Source organism: Oncorhynchus mykiss, chromosome 20 (genome assembly GCF_013265735.2).
Source record: "Oncorhynchus mykiss isolate Arlee chromosome 20, USDA_OmykA_1.1, whole genome shotgun sequence".
Lineage (NCBI taxonomy): Eukaryota > Metazoa > Chordata > Actinopteri > Salmoniformes > Salmonidae > Oncorhynchus > Oncorhynchus mykiss.
The window spans coordinates 6,234,439-6,261,506 of record NC_048584.1 but is presented as its reverse complement, the minus strand read 5'-3'; the positions used below and the strand labels follow the sequence as shown (position 1 = coordinate 6,261,506).

The 27,068-nt window shown below is 42.0% G+C and overlaps 1 protein-coding gene across 2 annotated transcripts; it reads left to right on the top strand.

Moving 5' to 3' along the window:
- The first annotated feature begins 240 nt into the window (after nucleotides 1-240).
- LOC110498853 (SUMO-conjugating enzyme UBC9-B) lies at nucleotides 241-25,330 on the top strand. 2 transcript variants are annotated; one of them, XM_021575512.2, is made up of 8 exons: nucleotides 241-396; nucleotides 4,357-4,596; nucleotides 16,587-16,665; nucleotides 23,300-23,383; nucleotides 23,695-23,767; nucleotides 23,913-24,022; nucleotides 24,116-24,195; nucleotides 24,483-25,330. In XM_021575512.2, exons 3-8 carry the CDS (start codon nucleotides 16,600-16,602, stop codon nucleotides 24,544-24,546), a joined length of 477 nt encoding a protein of 158 aa, XP_021431187.1. In that variant the 5' UTR covers nucleotides 241-396; nucleotides 4,357-4,596; nucleotides 16,587-16,599; the 3' UTR covers nucleotides 24,547-25,330. The 2 variants fall into 2 exon arrangements, with proteins under 2 accessions (XP_021431187.1, XP_021431191.1); XM_021575516.2 differs by lacking the exon at nucleotides 4,357-4,596 and having other exon boundaries at nucleotides 254-396.
- Nucleotides 25,331-27,068: the final 1,738 nt, after the last annotated feature.

Below are 27,068 nucleotides of genomic sequence, written 5' to 3'. Positions count from 1 at the left end.
GAATTTTTGGGACTAAGTCTAAAATTATCTAATTGATATGCACATATTGCATAACATAGTAAAAAGGCCATCTTCATCAGCTGTCACTTACGAATGCAAATTGTGCCCAAATCAATGCAGACCACATTATGAACGTTGTACCACTTAATTGTTAGTTATTTCAATTAACACAAACTAGTAACGTGATTATGGTACGTCGATCCCTGCAGAACCCCCACTTAATTTATAATTATTTTCAGGCGGTTGGGAGATTGCCTATGTTACTGGTCCTGTTATTTGGCTTGGGCAGGAACGGGTGTTTTTTCAGGAGGGAAACTTCACCGGGCTTTATCCCGATTTAAACACGACTAATTCATCCAGTTAAAAAAATACGAGTCGTTATAGCCATATTGAAAGGTAAGAGAATGTCGCCCGTGTCCTTACAATTATGTATTTATGTAATACGAGGTTATATAATCTGCCTGAGTTTGCGCCATTTTCGTTAGTTGGTTGATGCGTAAATGTGCGCCAGTTTGGGAAGCCCTCGGTCCTTTGTCCTGCTCAGTCATGGGTGATATTATTACACATTTGTGAGTTTCTGTTGTAAACTAAAGAAAGCGGACAAACATAGCATCACCTATTTATGGGCTTCAGATGATAAGAACGAGTCTCGTTGCCACAACAATATGCGAAAAAACAACGACAAGTGCTCAAGCAGACTCCGTTCGCCAACCGCGCTCCACATATGGCCAGGGTAGTCGAACATGTTGTTGGCCAGTTTCTGACCTGGAATTTGCAGCATGAGTAATTTCTTTCGTACGTAATTTGTATTGTCGCTGGCATAGCTACCACCAGCTAACGAGCAGACAGTGGACCAGAATTTTGCGCAAAAATGTTGGGAGTTTCTGCGCAGATTAACAGCCCGATGTTATGATGCGAGCTAGCTATAATGATTGCTGTGTGCTCAGTCTATGACAATATCATAGTGGCAAACCCAAAAGTGGCAAATTATCAGGAAAATCGCGTCAATTCGGCTGGATTCTGTGCAATAATTAAGTCTGCTGGCTAATTTTCTTGTTGAACTCATCTTCACGAATAAAGCAATATAGAGGTTAGAGGGATATCGAGTTTGAGATATTTTAATATACGATTTTCATATTCATTCAAAATCACTGTTATTTTTGTAAGCTTTCTCAAAAAATCTCTGAAATGTCAACGGAGAAATGAGTCTATACCAAGCTTTTTATTTTCAAAGCCTTTACATTTGAATTCAGCTCGTGTCATGATAATTTAGCTTTTTGCGATCCGCGAAAACCACTTGAAGACGACCACAAAATGTAAAATTATTAAAAGTTATGAGAAACCTGCACCGATACGTCAACAGTTAGGTGCTTATTATGGATGTATTAGGTTACGAAATAACACTTTCTGGATATAATGTTGATATGTTAGAGACCACTGAACGTTTCAGAACATGAAAAATCATATTTGTCTTGGTAAAATGTATTTTTTTAATAACATAAGGAAGTTATATTTCATCACCATAGCGCGTTTTTACCCACTCTAGGCAGAGTTGGTGGACACCCTAAATTTTGGATACATAACCTACAGTACACACCAGGACCTTTTCTAGGGAAGTCAACATGGTAGAAATCATTAATAGAAGTTGCTATCTATGAATGTAAAACTCTAATCTTTGAGGGCCACTGTTTATACATGTTTTTGTCTTTTGACTAATATAGGCTAGACTTTGTAAACCAGGTATTTACCCCGGTGTACAGGATCAAATAAAATGATATTTGTCACATGCGTGTAATACAACAGGTGTAGATGTTACTGTGACATGCTTACTTACAGCCCTTAATGCAGTGAAAGAAAAATAGTAAAGAAAATATTTACTAAATAAAATAAAAAGTAACAAGAAAATAACAGTATCGAGGCTGTGTACAGTGGGTACCGAGTCAATATGTGGCGGTACAGGTTAGTCAAGATCATTTGTACATGAATGTAAGAAAGTGACTATCCATAGATAATAAACAGCGAGTAGCAGCGGTGTAAAAACAAAGGGGGGGGGGGGGGGGGGTGAATGCAAATAGTCCAGTGACCATTTGATTAATTGTTCAGCAGTCTTATGGCTTGGGGGGTAGAACCTGTTAAGGAGCCTTTTGGACCTGGACTTGGCGCTCTGGTACTGCTTGCCATGCGGTAGCAGGAAAAACAGTCCGACTTGGGTGACTTGAGTCTTTGACAATTTTTTGGGGCCTTCCCCTGACACCGCCTAGTATATAGGTCCTGAATGGCTTGGCCCTAATGATGCACTGGGATGCCGAGCAGTTGCCATACCAGGCGGTGACGCAACTGATCAGGATGCTCAGATGAGGATCTGGGCACCCATGCCAAATCTTTTTCAGTCTCCTAAGGGAGGAAGGGTGTTGTCGTGCCTTCTTCACGACTGTCTTGGTGTGTTTGGCCCATGATAGTTTGTTGGTGATGTGAACGCCAAGGAACATGAAACTCTCAACCCGCCCCACTACAGCCTTGTGAATGGGGCTGTATTCGGCCCTTCTTTTCCTGTAGTCCACGATCAGCTCTGTTGTTTTTGCTCACGTTAGAGGAGAGTTTGTTGTCCTGGCACCACACTGCCAGGTCTCTGACCTCCCTATAGGCTGTCTTGTCAGTGATCAGGCATCCACTATTGTGTCGTCAGCAAACTTAATGTAGTTGGAGTCGTGCTTGTCCACGGAGTCGTGCTTGTCCACGCAGTTGTGGCTGAACAGGGAGTACAGGAGGGGACTAAGCACGCACCCCTGAGGGCCCCCCGTGTTCAGGATCAACATGGAAGATGCGTTGTTGCCTACCCTTAGCACCTAGAGGAAGCCTGTCAGGAAGTCCAGGATCCAGTTGCAGAGGGAGGTGTTTAGTCCCAGGGTCCTTAGCTTAGTGATGAGCTTTGTGGGCACTATGGTGTTGAACACTGCTGTAGGCAATGAACAGCATTCTCACATAGGTGACAAATTCTCAACCGCGTCATCGGTGGATCTGTTGGGATACCATGAAAATTGGAGTGGGTCTAGGGTTTCCGGGATGATGGTGTTGATGTGAGCCATGACCAGCCTTTCAAAGCACTTCATGGCTACTGACGTGAGTGCTACGGGGCAGTAGTCATTTAGGCAGGTTACCTTTTTGCTTTCTCGGGCACAGGTACTATGGTGGTCTATTTGAAACATGTAGGTATTACAGACTCGGTCAGGGAGAGGTTGAAATGTCAGGGAATACACTTGCCAGTTGGTCCGCGCATGCTCTGAGTACATGTCCTGGTAATCCGTCTGGCCCAGCGGTCTTGCAAATGTTTTACTCACATTGGCTATGGAGAGCGTGATCACACAGTCGTCCCGAACAGCTGGTGCTCTCATGCATGCATCAGTGTTGCTTGCCTCGAAGCGAGCATGAAGGCCATTTAGCTCGTCTGGTAGGTACACATCAGTGTCAGAGCTGGTGTAGTAGGATTCAATCTTAGTCCTGTATTGATGCTTTGCTTGTTTGATAGTTCATCTGAGGGCATAGCTGGATTTCTTATAAGCGTCCGGATTAGTGTCCCACTCCTTGAAAGCTGCAGATCTAGCCTTTAGCTCGGTGTGGATGTTGCTTATAATCCATGGCTTCTGGTTGGGATATGTACGTACGGTCACTGTGGGGACGACGTCGTCGATGCACTTATTGATGAAGCCGATGACTTAGGTGGTATACCCCTCAATGCCATTGCATGAATCCCGGTACATATTCCAGTCTGTGCTAGCAAAACAGTCCTGTAGCATCCGCGTCATCTAACCACTTCCCTATTGAGCGAGTCACTGGTACTTCTTGCTTTAGTTTTTGCTTGTTAGCAGGAATCAGGAGGATATCATTATTTGTATGTGTCTCTGTGTGTGGAATAAAGGTGGTTTATAGTTTTTTTTTTTCATGTGACGTTGGTAGAAATTAGGTCAAATGGATTTGCCTGCATTAACATCCCCAGGCCACTAGCAGTTATGCTTCTAGATGAGCATTTTCTTGCCTGCTTATGGCCTTAGACCGCACTCAATGAGCAGCATTAGTGCCAGCATCAGTTTTTGGTGGTAAATAGACGGTACGAAAAATATAGACAGTGTGGTCTATAGTTTATCATCAGGTACTCTACCTCAGGTGAGCAATATTAGACATTGCTTACCAGCTGTTATTGACAAATGGACACACCCCCACCCCTCGTCTTACCAGATGTGGTTGTTCTGTCCTGCCGTTGCAAGGAAAACCCAGCCAAATGTATATTGTCTGTGTTGTCGTTCATCCACGACTCGGTGAAACATAAGATATTACAGTTTTCAATGTTCCTTTTTGTAGGATAGTCTTGAACGGACATCATCCATTTTTTTCCCCCCGTGATTGCACGTTGGCCAATAGAACGGATGGTAAAGGCGGGTTACCCACTCGACGAAGAATTCTAACAAGTCACCCCGATCTCCGCCCCCTGTATTTCCATCTTTTCTTCACGCGAACAACGGGGATTTTGGCCTGGTCTCGGAGAAGCAGTATATCCTTCGCATCGGACTCATTAAAGAAAAAATCTTCATCCAGTTCAAGGTGAGTAATCGCTGATCTGATATCCAGAAGTTATTTTCAGTCATTAGAAACAGTAGCAGCAACATTATGTACAAAATAAGTTAAACAATGCAAAAACGCACAAAATAGCACAGTTGGTTAGGAGCCCGTAAAACGGCAGCTATCCCTTCCGGCGCCATTATGCTCAATTATATAAAGTGCCTTCGAAAAATGTTCAGACCACTTTTTCCACATTTTGTTACATTACAGCCTTTATTGTAAAATGGATTAAAAAAAGAAAATCCTTAGCAATCTACACACAATACCCCATAATGTCAAAGCAAAAACAGGTTTTTAGACATTTATTAAAAAAGATGCCTTATTTACATAAGTATTCAGACACTTTGATATGAGACTCAAAATTGAGCTTGAGTGCATCCTGTTTCCATGAATCACCATTGAGATGTTTCTACAACTTCATTGGAGTCCAGCTGTGGTAAATTCAATTGATTGGACATGATTTGGAAAGGCACACAACTGTCTATATAAGGTCCCACAGTTGACAGTGCATGTCAGAGCAAAAACCAAGCTGTGAGGTCGAAGGAATTGTCCTTGGAGCTCCGAGACAGGATTGTGTCAGAGGCACCGATCTGGGGAAAGGTACCAAAATGTTTGCAGCATTGAAGGTCCCCAAGAATACAGTGGCCTCAATCATTCTTAAATGGAAGAAGTTTGGAACCACCAAGACTCTTCCTAGAGCTGGCCGCCTGGCCAAACTGAGCAATCGGGGGAGAAGGGCCTTGGTCAGGGAGGTGACCAAGAACCCAATGGTCACTCTGACTGAGCTCCAGAATTCAACTGTGGAGATGGGAGAACCTTCCAGAAGGACAACCACCTCTGCAGCACTCCATCAATCTGGCCTTTATGGTAGAGTGGCCAGACGGAAACCACTCCTCAGTACAAGGCACATGACGGCACACTTGGAGTTTGTCAAGACGCTTACAGACTCTCAGACCATGAGAAACAAGATTGTCTGATGAAACGAAGATTGAACTCTTTGGCCTGAATGCCAAGGTTCATATCTGGAGGAAACCTGGCATCATCCCTACAGTGAAGCATGGTGGTAGCATCATGCTGTGGGGATGTTTATCAGCGGCAGGGACTGGGAGACTCGTCAGAATCGAGGCAAAGATGGAAGGAGCGAAGTACACAGAGTTCTTTGATGAAAACCTGCTCCAGGGCGCTCAGGACCTCGGACTAGGGTGAAGGTTCACCTTCCAACAGGACAACAACCTTAAGCAAACAGCCAAAACAACGCAGGAGTGGCTTCGGGTCAAGTCTCTGATTGTCCTTGAGTGGCCCAGCCAGAGCCCGGACTTGAACCCGATCGGACATCTCTGGAGAGACCTGAAAATAGCTGTGAAGCAACGCTCCCCTTCCAACCTGACAGAGCTTGAGAGGATCTGCAGAGAAGAATGGGAGGAACTCTGCCAAGCTGTAATCGCTGCTTAAGGTGCTTCATCAAAGTAATGAGTAAATGGTCTGAATACTTATGTAAAGGTGATTTATATATATATTTTTTTCAGAAGTTCTGAACCAGTTTTTGCTTTGTCATTATGGGGTATTGTGTGTAGATGTGGGGGGGGGCAATTAAATACACTTTAGAAAAAGGCTGTAATGTATCAATGTGGAAAAAGTTAAGGGGTCTGAATACTTTCCGATGGCATTGTGTGTGTGTGTGTGTATATATACACTATCGTTCAAAAGTTTGGGGTCACTTAGAAGTGTCCTTGTTTTTGAAAGAAAAGCAAACATTTTTGTCCAATAAAATTAATCGGAAATACATTATAGACATTGTTAATGTTGTAAATGACTATTGTAGCTGGAAACGGCTGATTTATGGAATATCTACAGAGGCCCATTATCAGCAACCATCACTCCTGTGTTCCAATGGCACGTTGTATTAGCTAATCCAAGTTTATCATTTTAAAAAAGCTAATTGATCATTAGAAAACCCTTTTGCAATTATGTTAGCACAGCTAAAAATGGCTGTGCTGATTTTAAAGAAGCAATAAAACTGGCCTTTAGACTAGTTGAGCATCTGGAGCATCAGCAATTGTGGGTTCGATTACAGGCTAAAAATGTCCAGAAACATAGAACTTTCTTCTGAAACTCGTCAGTCTATTCTTGTTCTGAGTACTGAAGGCAATTCCATAAGCGAAAATGCCAAGAAACTAAAGACCTCGTACAACTCCCTTCACAAAACAGCTCAAACTGGCTCTTACCAGAATATAAAAAGTGGGAGGCCCCTGTGTACAACTGAGCAAGAGGTATCTAGTTTGAGAAACAGATGCCTCACAAATCCTCAACTGGCAGCTTCATTAAAGACTACCCGCAAAACACCAATCTCAAAGTCAACAGTGAAGAGGCAAAGTTGCAAAGAAAAAGCCATATCTCAGACTAGCCAATAAAAGGTTAAGATGGGCAAAAGAACACAGACACTAGACTGTGCCTAGAAGGCCAGCATCACGGAGTCGCCTCTTCACTGTTGACGTTGAGACTGGTGTTTTGCGGGTACTATTTAATGACGCTGCCAGTTGAGGACTTGTGAGGCGTCTGTTTCTCAAACTAGACACGCTAATGTACTTGTCCTCTTGCTCAGTTGTGCACTGGGGCCTCCCACTCCTCTTTCTATTTTGGTTAGAGCCAGTTTGCGCTGTTCTGTGAAGGAAGTAGTACACAGCGTTGAACGAGATCTTCAGTTTCTTGGCAATTTCTCGCATGGAATTGCCTTCATTTTTCAGAACAAGAATAGACCGATGAATTTCAGAACAAAGTTATTTTGTTTCTTGCCATTTTGAGTCTGTAATCGAACCCATAAATGCTCCAGATACTGAACTAGTCTAAAGATGGACAGTTTTATTGCTTCTTTAATCGGGACAAGTTTTCAGCTGTGCTAACATAATTGCAAAGGGGTTGTTTAATGATCAATTAGCCTTTTTAAAATTATTAACTTGGATTAGCTAACACAACGTGCCATTGGACACAGGAGTGATGGTTACTGATAATGGGCCTCTGTATGCCTACCTAGGTATTCCATAAATCAGCCATTTCCAGCTACAATAGTCATTTACAACATTAACAATGTCTACACTGTATATCTGATCAATTTTAATATTTTAATTGACTTTTTTTTTTTTGCTGCTTTTCTAAAGAAAACAAGTACATTTCTAAGTGACCCCAAACTTTTGACCGGTAGTGTGCTTGCATGCATACATACGTTTTCTTGCCACTGTATGGTGAACCCTTTTGAATTACCTGGATTTCTGTATAAATTGGTCATCAAATTTGATCAGATCGTCATCTAAGTCACAACAATAGACAAACAGTGTGCTTACAATAATTTGTGTGATATTAGTTTATTTTTCCTGTCTGTATTGAATACATAATTTAAACACTCACAGTGTAGGTTGGAAAAAGTATGTGAACCCCTAGGCTAATGGCTTTTCCGAAAGCTAATTGCAGTCAGGAGTCAGCCAACATGAAGTCCAATCAATGAGACGAGATTGGAGATGTTGGTTAGTTGCCTTGCCCCATAAACTCACAACATTTGAGTTTGCTATTCACAAGAAACATTACCTGATGTGAACCATGCCTCAAACAAAGGAGATCTCAGAAAACCTAAGATTAAGAATAGTTGACTTGCATAAAGCTGGAAAGGGTTACAAAAGTATCTCTAAAAACCATCATCAGTAAGACAAATTGTCTATAAATGGAGAAAGTTCAGCACTGTTGCTACTCTCCCTATGAGTGGCTGTCCTGCAAAGATGACTGCAAGAGCACAGCGCAGAATGCTCAATGAGGTTAAGAAGAATCCTAGTGTCAGCTAAAGACTTACAGAAAGCTCTGGAACATGCTAACATCTCTGTTGACAAGTCTACAATAGGTAAAACACTAAACAAGAACTGTGTTCATGAAGGACACCACGGAAGAAGCCATTGCTGTCCAAAAAAACATTGCTGCACATCTGAAGTTTGCAAAAGTGCTCCACAGCGCTACTGGCAAAATATTCTGTGGACAGATGAAACTAAAGTTGAGTTCTTTGGAAGGAACACACAACACCGTGTGGAGGGAAAAAAGGCGCAGCACGGCAACATCAAAACCTCATCCCAACTCTATGGTAGTATGGTGGAGGGAGCATCATAGTTTGGGGCTGCCTCAGGCCCTGGACAGCTTGCTATCATCGTTGGAAAAAATGAATTCCCAAGTTTATCAAGACATTTTGCAGGAGAATGTCTGTCCGCCAAATGAAGCTCAACGGTTGGGTGATGCAGCAGGACAATGACCCAAAAGACGGAAGTAAATCAACAACCGAATAACTTCAATAGAAAAAAAATACGCCTTCTGGAGTGGCCCAGTCAGAGTCTTGACCTCAACTCAATTTGAGATGCTGTTGCATGACCTCAAGAGCAGGTCACACCAGACATCCCAAGAATATTGCTGAACTGAAACAGTTTTGTGGAGAGGAATGGTCCAAAATTTCTCCTGACCGTTGTGCAGGTCTGATCCACAACTAAATAAAATGTTTGGTTGAGGTTATTGCTGCCAAGAGAGGGTTAACCAGTTATTAAATCCAAGGGATCACATAAATTCAGCAAAAATAGAAACGTCCCTTTTTCAGGATCCTGTCTTTCAAAGATAATTTGTAAAAATCCAACTAACGTCACAGATCTTCATTGTAAAGTGTTTAAACACTGTTTCCCATGCTTGTTCAATGAACCATAAACAATTACTGAACATACACCTGTGGAACTGTTGTTAAGACACTAACAGCTTACAGACGGTAGGCAATTATGGGCACAGTTATGAAAACTTAGGACACTAAAGAGGCCTTTCTACTGACTCTGAAAAACACCAAAAGAAAGATGCCCGGGGTCCCTGCTCATCTGCGCGAACGTGTCTTAGGCATGCTGCAAGGAGGCATGAGGACTGCATATGTGACCAGGGCAATAAATTGCAATGTCTGTACCGTGAGACGCCTAAGACAGCGCTACAAGGAGACAGGACGGACAGCTGATCGTCCTCGCAGTGGCAGACCACATGTGACAACACCTGCACAGGATCGGTACATCCAAACATCACACCTGTGGGACAGTTGCAGGATGACAACAACAACTGCCCGAGTTACATCAGGAATGCACAATCCCTCCATCAGTGCTCAGACTGTCCGCAATAGGCTGAGAGGCAGAACTGAGGGCTTGTAGGCCTGTTGTAAAACAGGTCCTCACCAGACATCACCAGCAATAACGTCGCATATGGGCACAAACCCACCGTCGCTGGACCAGACAGGACTGGAAATAAGTGCTCTTCACTGACGTCGCGGTTTTGTCATGGTCTGGGGCGGTGTGTCACAGCATCATCGGACTGAGCTTGTTGTCAATGCAGGCAATCTCAACGCTGTGCGTTACAGGGAAGACATCCTTCTCCCTCATGTGGTACCCTTCCTGCGGGCTCATCCTGACATGACCCTCCAGCATACTGCTCGTTCTGTTCCCCCCCCCCCCATTATTCAATCTCTGTTGGACACATTATTCAATTTCTGTTAGTCACATGTCTGTGGAACTTGTTCAGCTTGTCTCAGTTGTTGAGTCTTGTTCATACAAATATTTACACGTTAAGTTTGTTGAAAATAAATGCAGTTGACAGTGAGGATGTTTCTTTTTTTGCTGAGTTTACATTTCTCACCCTGGACTGTGAATGGTGTGTTCAATAAAGACATGAAAACGTTTATTTGTATGTTATTGGTTTAAGCAGACTGTCTGTTGTGACCTAGATGAAGATCAGATCAAATTGTATGAGCAATTTATCAGAAACCCAGGTCTTGCCAAAGGGTTCACGTACTTTTTCTTGCCCCTGTGTAACACACACACACACACACACACACACACACAGTAGGTATTCAACTCTCTTGGGATCTTTTTATTTTGTTGCATTAAAATATATTTAACTGAGTTGTATTTTTATTTATCGTTGATCTAGACAAAACTACTCCATTTTGTCAAAGTGAAAAGAGTTCTATAAATGTTGACAAATTCATACAAATAAACTATAATATAGTTTCAGAAGTATTCACGCCCATTGTTAAGGCAAGCCTAAATTAGTTTAGGAGTATTTAGCGGAAGTCACTTACGATAGATGGACTCACTCTGTGAAATTATATGGGTTAACATGATTTTTGAATGTCTAACCCTTCATCTGTCCCTGTGGGATTACAATAAATGTCATTGTAATTTCTTGGTCAACAATCTACACAAAATACTTTGGCAAAGTGGAAGTAAAATGTAACTTTATTTTTTTAATAGTTGTATTGACTCAGGGAGCGGAATGCATGTTAGAAACAGCTTTGGTGTCGATTACAGTCGAGTCTTATGGGTAAGCTTTGCACACCTGGATTGTGCAATGTTAGCCTTTTTTTTCGTAATTATTCAAGCTCTGTTGGGGTACATTGCTAGATGCCCATTTTCAAGTCTTGCCATAGATTTTCAAGCAGATTTAAGTCAACTTTAACTTGGCTACTCAGGAACATTCACTGTCTTCTTGGTACACAACTCAATGTATATTTTGGCCTTGTGTTGTAGGTTATATTGTCTTGCTGAAATGTGCATTTCCTCTCCCAGTCTCTGATGTAAAAGCAGGCTTTCGTCTAGGATTTTGCCTATGCGTAGCTCATCCCATTTTATTTTTATCCTGAAACTCCCCAGTATTTGCCTTTTGTGAAGCATACCCTGATGCAGTAACCACCATGCTTAAAAAGGAGGCAGTTACTCCTGGTTGGGTCAAATCCATCAACTCTAAGGCTTTGCATTTAGGCCGAAAGGTGTATTACTTTAACATTTTAGTATTTCATGTAGATTGTTGGAAAAATGGAAATTAAACCCATTTTAATCTAACTTTTGTAACACATTAAAATGTGAATAAATCCGAGCGGTCTGAATACTTTTGTACGGTCTCTGTCAAGTGTTGAATATTAAGCACAGATTCGATTACAAAGACCAGAGCTTTTCAAAAGCTTTAAAGATGATCAGCTTGTCGAAAAAGAAATAGCCTATTCCAAACACTCTGGGACAGTTGTGGGATGATGAGTCCCAAATTCATACAATCAGTAGGCCTAGGCTACATGAAATTAACCTCTCTGGTACAAGTGGGACGCTAGCGACAAATCTCGCATGGTGCCAAATTCAAAACAATAAAAATCTCAGAATTAAAATTCCTCAAGCATACAAGTATTTTACACCATTTTAAAGATACCCTTCTTATAAATCCAACCACCATGTCTGATTTCAAAAAGGCTTTACAGCGAAAGCACCACAAACGATTATGTTAGGTCACCACCAAGTCACAGAAAAACACAGCCATTTTTCCAGCAAAAGAGAGGAGTCACAAAAAGCAGAAATAGATCAAATGAATCACTAACCTTTTTGATGATCTTTATCAGATGACACTCATAGGACTTCATGTTACACAATACATGTATGTTTTGTTCGATAAAGTGTATATTTATATCCAAAAATCTAATTTTACATTGGCGTTTTATGTTCAGTAGTTCCAAAACATGCGGTGATTTTGCATCACGCGTCACGAGCTCATGGCAATCTGCCAGACACCTGGCTCAATCCCCTCTCATTCGGCTCCCCTTCACAGTAGAAGCATCCAACAAGGTTCTAAAGACTGTTGACATCTAGTGGAAGCCTTAGGAACTGCAACATGACCAGTATCTCACTGTATCTTCGATAGGCTATGAGTTGAAAACCAGATTTCCCACTTCCTGGTTGGATTTTTCTCAGGGTTTTGCCTGCCATATGAGTTCTGTTATACACAGACATCATTCAAACAGTTTTAGAAACTTCCGAGTGTTTTCTATCCAAATCTATCCAACTAATTATATGCATATTCTAGCTTTTATGGCTGAGTAGCAGGCCGTTTACTCTGGGCACCTTATTCATCCAAGCTACTCAATACTGCCCCCCAGTCACCAAGAAGTTAAGTGAAACAATCAGTCTGTAAACCAATTTTAGGAACAATTACTTGTCATGCACAAAGTAGATGTCCTAACCGACTTGCCAAAACTATAGTTTGTTAACAATACATTTTGTGTAGTGGTTGAAATAACGAGTTTTAATGACTCCAACCTAAGTGTATGTAAACTTCCGACTTCAACTGTATATGGAAATATATGCATATTAATACCATTTAAATGTAGATGTTTCTTGCATTGGATATATTTACCATATCATATGGAGACAGAAACATAAACCAAACATTTTACCTCATCATAAGTAGACATAATTACAAATGATTAAATATTTCAATAGGGGGGGGAAACGATTTAGCTACGAATTGAACTTTAATTAAATGAGTTGACTCTTCACATGGGATGATTTGACTGAACAACAAAAAGGAATGATCCCCAATGATCCATCGCATCTCCAAAAAACATTTTCAGCATACATCTGTGAAATGATAGTCTAGAAACTAAAGCTTTGGTTGTCTTCCTCTCAGGCTTCCATGTATTTTCCCTGGACCTCTCCTCAATGTCCAACTCTTGAACATCAGACTGAGGCCTCATCTTCACTGTCACTTTTCAAACTTGTTGAGGATTGCTCGTTGTCAGGCTCAAAAAGCCTCAAATTTGCCAACCCTTGTATTGGTCAGCCTGGTGTGTTCTCAAACAAGGACCAGTTGCACTCTGAGGGGGCTGATGTTGGTGGGATTTGGAGGATGATGGAGGCAACAGTGGAATGAGCCTCAGATCCACAAAGTCCCTTCCACCAGGTGGCTGATGAGCTATGTTGGCACGACTGCCATATTGCATCTCCATCCCAAAGCCCTTGCTTGAAAGTGTACTTTGCCAGACAGGCAAGAACCTTGCCCTCATCCAGGCCAAGGTGGCGAGACACAATAGTGATGACACCATAGGCCTTGTTGATCTCTGTGTGGGCTTCAGGCAGATGTCGTCACGCTTTTTGAGGTATTTCAGAACTGCAGTTTTCTCAGTTTGGCGCAACAGTGAAGTGGGCAGGGCAGTATGGATTTCTCCTCTTGTATCTGCAAGCAGTCTGAACATCAGACAGGATGGCATTGTCTCCCTCAATCCATGCAATGGCTACTGCTATAGGTTTCTGTCTGCTTACCACGCTCCCAAAATACATCATCCAGGAGTATCCTCTTGATGGGGCTGTCCATATCGGCAGCCTGTGATATGGCCATTTCTTGGAGAGACTCCTTCCCCTCCAGGAGACTGTCAAACTTGACGAGAACACCACCCCAACGGGTGTTGCTGGGCAGCTTCAATGTGGTGCTCTTCTCACTTTGCTTGGTGAGGTAGATTGCTGCTATAACTTGATGACCCTTCACATACCTAACCATTTCCTTGGCTCTCTTGTAGAGTGTATCCATTGTTTTCAGTGCCACGATGTTCTTGGAGCAGATTTAATGCAAGAGCAGCACAGCCAATGGGTGTGATGTGAGGGTTAGATTCCCCCACTTTTGTCCAAGCAGCCATCATGTTTTCAGCATTGTCTGTCACCAGTACAAATATCTTCTGTGGTCCATGGTCATTGACTGCCTTCAGCTCATCTGCAATGTAGAGACGGGTATGTCTGATGTCCCTTGTGTCTGTGCTCTTGTAGAATACTGGTTACGGGGTGGAGATGATGTAGTTAATTATTCCTTGCCCAGGAACATTTGACCACCCACCAGAAATGACTGCAATACAGTCTGCTTTCTCAATGATTTGCTTGACCTTCACTTGAACTATGCATCCAGCAAATGAGTAATGTCTGGTTGGAGGGGTGAATGCTGGGTGAAGATTATTCAGAAATCTCTTCCAGTACACATTGCCTGTGAGCATCACAGTTACCAGTTGCATACACAGCTCGAGCAAGACATTCATCAGCATTTCTCTGACTACGTTCCTCCATTGAGTCAAAAGAATGTCTGATTCCAGGAGAACATGAGCTGTTGCTATCGATAAGGTGTCTGATTCCAGGAGGACCATGAGCTGTTGCTATCGATAAGGTGTCTGATTCCAGGAGGACCATGAGCTGTTGCTATCGATAAGGTGTCTGATTCCAGGAGGACCATGAGCTGTTGTCATCGATGAGGTGTCAGATACATTTGTTTAACCTTGAATAGAAGTAGAGGAACTTTTGTCAGAGGTTGCTTGTTGAGAGGGCTGAGGGAACTTTATGCACTTGGCCAGACGATTCTGCATCTTTGTTGCTTTCTTCACATATGATTTGGCACAGTATTTGCAAATGTACACAGCTTTTCCTTCTACATTAGCTGCAGTGAAATGTCTCCACACATCAGATAGTGGCTGTGGCATTTTCTTGTAAAGATGAGAAACATTTGTTTGAAAAAAATAAAATACAATTCCATGTGCCGATAAATAGTTAAGCAATTAGATAAGATACATGTTTTAAAATGAAACATGTATGGAAACAGTTTACACACCTCAGTTGGGAGGCTCAAGCAAGCTAAAACCCACATGGTAGAAATAACTAACTAGCAGAAATTGTTAACAAATTAGAAATGATTTAAACACACTTTGCTGTAGGTTACTATTTACTAGTTAACCAAAAATGATGTATGTCCTATAAAATATATTCACCCCACCCAGTATTGGCTCATACAGTGTAGTAGTGTGGGCTCAATAGCATCTCATTAGTGTGCAAGATCTTGAGAATCTGCTGCACATGTGATGGAAGAGTGCACTGCACATGTGATGGAAGAGTGCACTGCACATGTGATGGAAGAATGCACTGTGCATGCAGGTTGCAATTCCATTGAATTGGGGATAGTTTAACCAAAATATGCCACAATGTAGAATTTCCTTGTGTATCCCACAAAAAAAATTCACTGTTATAAGCTAACTTTAAAAAAAAAAAAATGTAAGGAAAATTCCTCAATTCCCGGCCTTAACATCCCATGGAAAATTTCCGGAAAAAATCAGGAAAGTTTCCGACCTTTTGCAACTCTATTGGCCATATATCACAAACCTCCGAGGTACCTTATTGTTATTATAATCGTAATTAGTGCAGTCAATTCATGTTGTCATACCTGTGGTATATACGGTCTGATATACCATGGCTGTCAGCCAATCATCATTCAGGGCTCGAACCACCAAGTTTATAATTACAAACAATTTGTAGACTGCAAATTGATTGCAAAACACCAAGCAGATATTTTTTGACTAAAACATAATCATTTCAAACCTTGCTTACATTTGTATGCGATCACGTCTCTCTGTGTGGGAATGGTTGGGAATAAAAGTGAACATTACCAAGAACACATTGAATGTTCCTGGAAAGTGCTTGAAACAATTTTGAAAAGAATGATGTGCAAATATTGCACAATCTAGGTGTGCAAAGCTCTTAAGGTGTTTGCATGCTTCCCAGCCGAAACAGTTCGGGAGAGTTTGTGCATATATTATGACTACATTTTGATGTTTTTGTTCAAACATGTTTTTGTTCCAACATATTAGTTAGATGTCAAATTAGGCGACTAAGAACTCGGCAAAAACGTCAATTAATGACAGATTTCTTGAGTTATCTTAGTATTTTTTTATAAAAAAATGTTGTTAGCATATACTGGCTATGGCGTCTCAAAGTGGACAAACCGTACAGTTGGCACTTTTTTCCCCCGAAGGTCTTAAGGGAGTATAAAAGCACATTTGTTCGGTTCTCGGTTAGGCTCCGTCCGAAACTAAAGCATGCTGCCGCCTTTAGACTTACCCATGAACTGATAGCTGTAATCGCTGCCAAAGGTGTTTCTAACATGTATTGATTCAAGGTGAATAGTTGTCTTATCAAGGTGTTTTATTTTTTTATCTTTAAAACATTTGTTTTCTTCTACTTTGGCATTGGAGTATTTTGTGTAGGTTGACAAAATGATACATTTAACCTAATTTCTTAGATTTTGTATTTACATGTCTTTGAAAGCACACTTGTTTGTTACTTCTGCTGTTTCAGGAGCCCACCAGTCATGTCTGGCATTGCATTGAGCCGGCTTGCTCAGGAGCGCAAAGCGTGGCGGAAAGACCACCCTTTCGTGAGTATTTATGCCAGTCAAGCGTCACATTTTCAGTGTGTAGTTCTGGACCAGGGGTGTCGAACATACAGCCCACATCCAGCACCAAGGGGGTCCAATCCGGTCCATGGGTGGTTTTAGTAAAAAATATATATACACTGAGTGTATAAAACATTAAGACCACCTTCCTAATATTGAGTTTCACCCTTTTGCCCTCAGAACAGCTTCAATTTGTCGGGACTGGAATCTGCAAGGTGTCAACCATTCCACAGGGATGCTGCCCATGTTGACTCCAATGCTTTCCACAGTTGTCAAGTTAGCTGGATGTCCTTTGCGTGGTGGACCATTTTTTATGCACACGGGAAACTGTTGAGCATGGAAAAACCCAGCCCATTGCAGTTCTTGACACAAACCGGTTCGCCTGGCACCTACTACCATACCTCGTTCAAAGGCATTTAAATATGTTGTCTTGCCCATTCACCCTCTGAATGGCACAAAACCCATGTCTCAAGGCTTAAAAACCCTTTAACCTGTCTCTGCCCCTTCATTTAAACTGTTTGAAATGGATTTAGCAAGTGACATCAATTAGGGATCATAGCTTTCAACTGGTCAGTATGTCATGGAAAAAGCAGGTGTTCCTAATGTTTTTTTACACTCTGTGTGCGTGCATACATACATACAGTGCCTTGCGAAAGTATTCGGCCCCCATGAACTTTGCGACCTTTTGCCACATTTCAGGCTTCAAACAAAGATGTAAAACTGTATTTTTTTGTGAAGAATCAACAAGTGGGACACAATCATGAAGTGGAACGACATTTATTGGATATTTCAATTTTTTTTAACAAATCAAAAACTGAAAAATTGGGCGTGCAAAATTATTCAGCCCCCTTAAGCTAATACTTTGTAGCGCCACCTTTTGCTGCGATTACATCTGTAAGTCGCTTGGGGTATGTCTCTATCAGTTTTGCACATCGAGAGACTGAAATTATTTCCCATTCCTCCTTGCAAAACAGCTCGAGCTCAGTGAGGTTGGATGGAGAGCATTTGTGAACAGCAGTTTTCAGTTCTTTCCACATATTCTCGATTGGATTCAGGTCTGGACTTTGACTTGGCCATTCTAACACCTGGATATGTTTATTTTTGAACCATTCCATTGTAGATTTTGCTTTATGTTTTGGATCATTGTCTTGTTGGAAGACAAATCTCCGTCCCAGTCTCAGGTCTTTTGCAGACTCCATCAGGTTTTCTTCCAGAATGGTCCTATATTTGGCTCCATCCATCTTCCCATCTATTGTAACCATCTTCCCTGTCCCTGCTGAAGAAAAGCAGGCCCAAACCATGATGCTGCCACCACCATGTTTGACAGTGGGGATGGTGTGTTCAGCTGTGTTGCTTTTACGCCAAACATAACGTTTTGCATTGTTGCCAAAAAGTTCAATTTTGGTTTCATCTGACCAGAGCACCTTCTTCCACATGTTTGGTGTGTCTCCCAGGTGGCTTGTGGCAAACTTTAAACAACACTTTTTATGGATATCTTTAAGAAATGGCTTTCTTCTTGCCACTCTTCCATAAAGGCCAGATTTGTGCAATATACAACTGATTGTTGTCCTATGGACAGAGTCTCCAACCTCAGCTGTAGATCTCTGCAGTTCATCCAGAGTGATCATGGGCCTCTTGGCTGCATCTCTGATCAGTCTTCTCCTTGTATGAGCTGAAAGTTTAGAGGGACGGCCAGGTCTTGGTAGATTTGCAGTGGTCTGATACTCCTTCCATTTCAATATTATCGCTTGCACAGTGCTCCTTGGGATGTTTAAAGCTTGGGAAATCTTTTTGTATCCAAATCCGGCTTTAAACTTCTTCACAACAGTATCTCGGACCTGCCTGGTGTGTTCCTTGTTCTTCATGATGCTCTCTGCGCTTTTAACGGACCTCTGAGACTATCACAGTGCAGGTGCATTTATACAGAGACTTGATTACACACAGGTGGATTGTATTTATCATCATTAGTCATTTAGGTCAACATTGGATCATTCAGAGATCCTCACTGAATTTCTGGAGAGAGTTTGCTGCACTGAAAGTAAAGGGGCTGAATAATTTTGCACGCCCAATTTTTCAGTTTTTGATTTGTTAAAAAAGTTTGAAATATCCAATAAATGTCGTTCCACTTCATGATTGTGTCCCACTTGTTGTTGATTCTTCACAAAAAAATACAATTTTATATCTTTATGTTTGAAGCCTGAAATGTGGCAAAAGGTCGCAAAGTTCAAGGGGGCCGAATACTTTCGCAAGGCACTGTACATACATACATACATACATACATACATACATACATACATACATACATACATACAGTGGGGAGAACAAGTATTTGATACACTGCTGATTTTGCAGGTTTTCCTACTTACAAAGCATGTAGAGGTCTGTAAATTTTATCATAGGTACACTTCAACTGTGCGAGATGGAATCTAAAAATCCAGAAAATCACATTGTATGATTTTTAACTAATCAATTAGCATTTTATTGCATGACATAAGTATTTGATACATCAGAAAAGCAGAACTTAATATTTGGCACAGAAACCATACGTTTCCTGTAGTTCTTGACCAGGTTTGCACACACTGCAGCAGGGATTTTGGCCCACTCCTCCATACAGACCTTCTCCAGATCCTTCAGGTTTCGGGGCTGTCGCTGGGCAATAGGGACTTTCAGCTCCCTCCAAAGATTTTCTATTGGGTTCAGGTCTGGAGACTGGCTAGGCTATTCCAGGACCTTGAGATGCTTCTTACGGAGCCACTCCTTAGTTGCCCTGGCTTTGTGTTTCGGGTCGTTGTCATGCTGGAAGACCCAGCCACGACCCATCTTCAATGCTCTTACTGAGGGAAGGAGGTTGTTGGCCAAGATCTCGCGATACATGGCCCCATCCATCCTCCCCTCAATACGGTGCAGTCGTCCTGTCCCCTTTGCAGAAAAGCATCCCCAAAGAATGATGTTTCCACCTCCATGCTTCACGGTTGGGATGGTGTTCTTGGGGTTGTTCTCATCCTTCTTCTTCCTCCAAACATGGCGAGTGGAGTTTAGACCAAAAAGCTCTATTTTGTCTCATCAGACCACATGACCTTCTCCCATTCCTCCTCTGGATCATCCAGATGGTCATTGGCAAACTTCAGACGGGCCTGGACATATGCTGGCTTGTGCAGGGGGACCTTGCGTGCGCTGCAGGATTTTAATCCATGACGGCGTAGTGTGTTACTAATGGTTTTCTTTGAGACTGTGGTCCCAGCTCTCTTCAGGTCATTGACCAGGTCCTGCCATGTAGTTCTGGGCTGATCCCTCACCTTCCTCATGATCATTGATGCCCCACGAGGTGAGATCTTGCATGGAGCCCCAGACCGAGGGTGATTGACCGTCATCTTGAACTTCTTCCATTTTCTAATAATTGCGCCAACAGTTGTTGCCTTCTCACCAAGCTGCTTGCCTATGGTCCTGTAGCCCATCCCAGCCTTGTGCAGGTCTACAATTTTATCCCTGATGTCCTTACACAGCTCTCTGGTCTTGGCCATTGTGGAGCGGTTGGAGTCTGTTTGATTGAGTGTGTGGACAGGTGTCTTTTATACAGGTAACGAGTTCAAACAGGTGCAGTTAATACAGGTAATGAGTGGAGAACAGGAGGGCTTCTTAAAGAAAAACTAACAGGTCTATGAGAGCCGGAATTCTTACTGGTTGGTAGGTGATCAAATACTTATGTCATGCAATAAAATGCAAATTAATTAGTTAAAAATCATACAATGTGATTTTCTGGATTTTTGTTTTAGATTCCGTCTCTCACAGTTGAAGTGTACCTATGATAAAAAATGACAGACCTCTACATGCTTTGTAAGTAGGAAAACCTGCAAAATTGGCAGTGTATCAAATAATTGTTCTCCCCACTGTACGTACGTACATACATGCATACATACATACATACGTACATACATATGTACGTACAGAAACAATGCATTCGGAAGTATTCAGACACCGTGACTTTTTCCACATTACAGCCTTATTCTAAAATTGATTAAATAAATAAAAAAAAACTCAATCTACACACAATACCCCACGATGACAAAGTGAAAAAAAACAGTTTTCTTAAATTTGTGCAAACTTATTAAAAACTGAAAATCCTTATTGACATAAGTATTCAGACCCTTTGCGATGAAACTCTAAATTGTGCTCAGGTCCATCCTGTTTCCATTGATCATCCTCAATGTTTCTACAACTTGATTGTCCACCTGTGAGAAATTAAGTTGATTGGACATGATTTGGAAAGGCACACATCTTTCTAGATAAGGTCCCACAGTTGACAGTGCATGTCAGCAAAAACCAAGTCATGAGGTTGAATGAATTATCCATAGAGCTCCGAGACAGGATTGTGTTGAGGCACAGATCTGGGGAAGAGTACCAAAACATTTCTACAGCATTGAAGGTCCCCAAGAACACAGTGGCCTCCATCATTCTTAAATTAAACAAGTTTGGAACCACCAAGACTCTTCCTAGAGCTGGCCGCCCTGGCCAAACTGAGCAATCGGGGGAGAAGGGCCTTGGTCAAGGATGTGACCAAGAACCCAATGGTCACTCTGAAATAGCTCTAGAGTTCCTCTCTGGAAATGGGAGAACCTTCCAGAAAGACAACCACCTCTCAGCACTCTACCAATCAGGCCTTTATGGTAGAGTGGCCAGACAGAAGCCACTCCTCACATGACAGCACGCTTGGAGTTTGCCAAAAGACTCTCAGACCAGTTGAAACAAGATTCTCTGGTCTGATGAAACCAAGCTAGAACTCTTTGGCTTGAAGACCAAGCACCACATCTGGAGGAAACCTGGCACCATCCCTACGGTGAAGCGTGGTGGTGGGAGCATTATGCTGTGGGGATGTTCTTCTGCAGCAGGGACTGGGACACTAGTCAGGATCGAGGGAAAGATGAACGGAGCAAAGTACAGAGATCCGTGATGAAAAACTGCTCCATCGTGCTCAGGACCAGACTTGGGCGAAGGTTCACCTTCCAACAGGACAACGATCCTACGCACACAGTCGAGACAAAGCAGGAATGGCTTCGGAACAAGTCTCTGAATGTCCTTGAGTGGCCCAACCAGAGCCTGAACTTGAACCCGATCAAACATGAAAATAGAGACCTGAAAATAGCTGTGGAGCGACATCCAACCTGACAGAGCTTGAGAGGATCTGCAGAAAAGAATGGGAGAAACTCCCCAAATAGAGGTGTGCCAAGCTGATAGCGGCCTACCCAAGAAGGCTTGAGGCTGTTATTGCTGCCAAAGGTGCTTCAACAACTTACTGAGTAAATTGTCTGAATACTTATGTAAATGTGATATTTCAGTTCTATTAATATTTTGCCAAAAAAACAAACATGTTTTGTCATGGGGTGTTTTGTGTGTAGATTTGGGGGAGGGGCTATTTAATACATTTTAGAAGAAGGATGTAACTATGGATTCACAATATATCGGTGATCATATCGTAATTGGCCGATATTAGCTAAAAAATGCCAACATCAGCATCGGCCCAATGTCTAGTTTAACTCCGATGTGCAAAACCGATATCAAAGCTGACGTGCATACCAATATAACGTTTGCAGATGATGCCATGAAAAATACGGCACTACACAGAACAAAAGCAGAAGAACACTAAGCGCACTTCCAACTAAACAAGTTCAAGTCGAGCAGTCATTTGAAAGAGTAAGACATTTTCAACAAGACAACTCAAAGGCGAAATCCATTAATGCCAAGGTATTGGAATTCATTGCCCTTCAAAATCAATTGTTCTCTGTCGTGGATGATGGTGGCTTTCGCCGACTGGTCAAGCACTAGTACACACTACCAAGTAGGCGCTATTTTTCAGATGTTGCCCTACCGGAGTTACACAGTATTGTTGAAATACACATCCATGAGCTATTTGCTATGGGCGTCACTGCTATTAGCTTCACGGCTGACATTTGGACCAGCGACGTCAGCCCCATGAGCATGCTGAGTCTGACAGTACAGTGGGTCGATGAGGATTTCGTACTGAGGAATGCAGTGCCACTCAGGAGGCCCTATTTTTAGATTATATTTTTATAATAAAATCCATTTTAAGGCTGCATGATGCGACCAATGATTTGAAAAAAGTTGCATGAAAGGCATGAGCTCTGCTTTGTTTCTTGTACACACTTTATCAGTCTCTCATTCACATTTTGACAAGCACTTGATAATATTCTCACCAGGCCTCTAATTTCCCGGCAACATCCCCCTTGTGTGGCCGTAATGCCCCCTAAAACAAATCCATGCCTTTTGTGGCCAAAGGGTTACCATGACTAAATATTCACGTGGAATTTGACTGCGGTCATAACTCCTGACCGCCGGTGTGGCGGGTAAAACAGCCCTATGTCCAACCGGCGTCGTGTGGGTGAGCAGTTTGCTGACGTCAATGTTGTAAACAGAGTGCCTCGTGGTGGAGTTATGGTATGGGCAGGCATAAGCTACGGACAACGAACACAATTGCATCTTATTGATGAACTTTTAAATGCACAGAGATACTGTGATGTGATCCTGAGGCCCCTTGTTGTGCGTTTACCTGCCGTCACCTCCATGTTTCAGCATTTTACTGATTGATGCACCTCTTTCTCAGGGCTTTGTGGCTGTGCCGACGAAAAACCCAGATGGAACGATGAACTTGATGAACTGGGAATGTGCTATTCCTGGGAAGAAGGGGGTAGGTACAGCCAATTCTCTACACATGCAGTTAAAAATAGTCATTGTTTATAGCACTCCATACGTGCATAGTTGGTAGTAGATCATTGAGAGGAAATGTTTTGCACCTGCATATGTAGTAGTTTCATACACCAACACTGAAAAGTGGATATCTTGTATGAAACCAAAGATTGCTAGGATGGGTCATGGCTCATCCTTGACCCTCACATAGTTCGCAAGCGTTTGTGATCCATTATTAAATAAGAATTTATTCTTAACTGACTTGCCTAGTTAAATAAATAAACATTTTAAATGCTTATGACTCATCCCCAGACCCCATGGGAAGGAGGCTTGTTCAAACTGCGGATGCTGTTCAAGGATGACTATCCTTCCTCGCCACCAAAGTGTACGTTCGTTTTTTTTTCTCCCCCTCGGAATTTCAGGTGAAATTGGTGATCAAAGGTACGAAGGATGTGTTGGAACAGGACTTAGAACTTATCTCATCACCTATTTTCCCCATAATGATTCCCTCTTGTTTTTCAAATTTTTAGGTAAATTTGAGCCTCCACTCTTCCATCCTAACGTATATCCGTCAGGCACAGTATGCCTATCCATTCTAGAGGAAGACAAGGACTGGCGACCAGCCATCACCATCAAGCAGGTTAGGATATCCTGGTGATTGACTTACAAACTATGGGCACCAAATGGCTATGTCCAACTAACGTGATCTTTATGTATTTTTTATATCTTACAGATCCTATTAGGAATACAGGAACTCTTAAATGAGCCCAATATCCAGGATCCAGCCCAAGCAGAGGCATACACAATTTACTGGTGAGTCCTGCTAGTATCAAATCTAATTGTATTTGTCACATGTGCTGAATACAACTGGTAGACCTTACAGTGAAATGCTTACTTACAAGTCCTAATCAACAATGTCGTTTTTTAAAAATACCCCTAAAAAATAATAAGAAATAAAAGTAACAATTAATTAAAGCACAGCAGTAAAATCGAGGGAATTTCTTCCAGTTTGCAGTCTTGTTTTTGGATAGGGATATGGTGGATGTAACACTATATTTCGATCATTCAGTTGTTTTACTAAACCCCTCTTTTTTCCCCAGCCAAAACAGAGTAGAATATGAAAAAAGAGTTCGAGCACAGGCCAAAAAATTCTCCCCTTCATAAGGGTGAAGATAGTTCGGCTTCGGCAGAAGGAATGGATCAAACGTGGATCACCGCCCCTATTTCTCTATGAATGTGCCCCTCTCACATCGGGACTCGCTTATAAGGACTTCTATTTAAAACTCTTGACAGGCATTCTGTGCCATCTTCTACTCTGACCACCCCCCCCCCCCCCCCCCCCCCCCCCCCCCCCCCCTTTTTGTTAAACTGCTGGGCTGGTGTGTGGCGGGGGCAAGGAGGAAATGGGTGCCGTAGCACCCCGGCCGCTTCCTTTTAGCTGTATTACTTGTCTTATGGTGCGAGGGACACGGCAAAGTACCGGTTACACCATCGACTCAAAAATAATCCGATCTTCATCCTCTTTAAAGGAAGAGAACGTCTTAGTTGTCTTTAGGTTTTTTTGGGTTGTTTTTGCTCTCAAATATGGTCTATTCCTTAAACCCCTCCCCTCTCAGATTTCCATGATTTTAATTATGTAAAATGTGCTAATTACTTAATTGTCAGTATTTCAACTGCTGTATAATGAATGAATGGCACTTTTATACTGTCATCTCACATTTGTCTCTAGTTTGCTCTGTCTGATTCTCTTATGCAGGTTTTCTATTCGGCATGCTGTAATATAAGAAAGTCTGCTGTCTTTTTGTTATTTGGAGTGTTTGCTATGAAAAAAGAAAATGGCCACATTGACTCGCCAGGCAGGTAGGCTTACGTCTGTATCAGTCTTTATGTTTATATGGTGCTTTGTTCATGTATGTGTTAGAGTAAATAAACTGTTTCTATAAAGCCATTGTTACTGTCTCGAGCAGTAAAACTAGTGGTTAACAAATGTTGGCATAGAAATGTTCTAATAGCTATAGCTGACACACCCCTGTCCCCCCCATGAAACTCTATTTAAGACACTTTCTATATACCATATTTTGTACAAATAGTATATTAAAACATGTTTGTTTGCACATCATGATACAGAGTAAGACCGCTCGCTTTATCAACTGGTAAGACATTTGAGTTCCATCTTTTGAGAGTGAAGAAGAAAAACAATGGTCATAATAAAGGATATTTGCCCCTTATTTACTAAAAAAAACAACATTTGAAAAACAATTTAAGGATATTATTCCATATGAGTAAGAATTAATAACTTTTTCTGTAGATGAAGCGCAAATGCGGATTATTTACAATCCGTTTTCCAGCCTCATATGTTGGAATGGAAGTCGGGCACAATATGCCTATCCATTCTAGGGGACAAAAATTCAGTTTTCACTTTGTCATTTTGGGGTGTTATGTGTCGATTTGAGGAAATTGTTTGATTTAATACTTTTTTAGAATACGGCTGTAACGTAAGAAGTGTGGAAAAAGTGGAGGTCTGAATACTTTCCGACTGCCCTGTACACATGATCCAGGATGGCCCCAAAGACAACCTGTCTAACCCAGCATCTGATGCACTTGTCCTGGGAATTTCTTATGCCTCGTTTCTGGGGCACTGCTCCTGGCTCACAGATGGCCCACCGGAGAGTGTGTCTGAGGCAGTGTCTAGACTTGACAGTTCATGCAGCTTTAGTATTCTGATCATGAAATTGCGGACACGTCATGAACATAAACCTACGTTTTAAATGTCTACCATGTCACGTGCGACTTCTGCTATCAAACTGTGAAGATCTAATTGAAATGACCGGTCTAGACACACAAGTTGCATTGTGGTTGGATTGTGTTCAGATCTGGCTGACAACTTCAGGAGGTGGTCAGGAACTCAGTGTGCAGATTGTTCCTTAAGACAATTAAGGCAAGGGCCATTTGTCATCTTGTTCTCAACACCAATTTGCTGGTTAACTTTGCTATTATGCACATAGCAACATTGGCTAGGAAAAGGTGCCAGTTCAACAGCGCACTGGTGTGTTTCAGAACCGCCGACAGCGACCACTATCCAACGCGGAAGAATGCGTATTTGTTATATAGGTCGGGACGCAGTCAGGCAACCGAAAATCCATACAGTGGGCGAAGTCATCAGCACTTTGCCCACACGTTTCCAGAACACGTGTTTTGGGAGTGAGAGGCACCTTTTTTTTTCAGTATGAGTTTGAGGAAATGTCTTCCTAGTGTGTGAGGAATGTGTTTGCTGGCTTCATAAATCATAGCCAGGTAGCTTATTAGGAAAATTGAAAAAGGAAAATGTTTAGGATTTGTTTTGTTATGCTTAACTGTTTGTATTTCCTTTTTAGATTTGCTTCCTGGCTAGTTAGAGGTTAACTGCAGTAGGCCACCATTCAATATAACGCTGCAGAAGGGAATCCGGACAAGGGCTGACCCCATTTAGTCGACTGGTCAATAGTTTGGTCGATAGGCTGTTGGTCAAGCTACTGCTTGATTTCTTTAGTCAAGCAGTAGCAACAAAAAAATAAATGGCGTTCAAGACACCTGTCTGATTCATTCCTGTCCGAGGCGATGGATCCATTGCGTGAAATTGTATACGGTTATAGTACTTAAGAACAATGGTGCAACACAAATAATATTTGATAACTAACACGCATTCT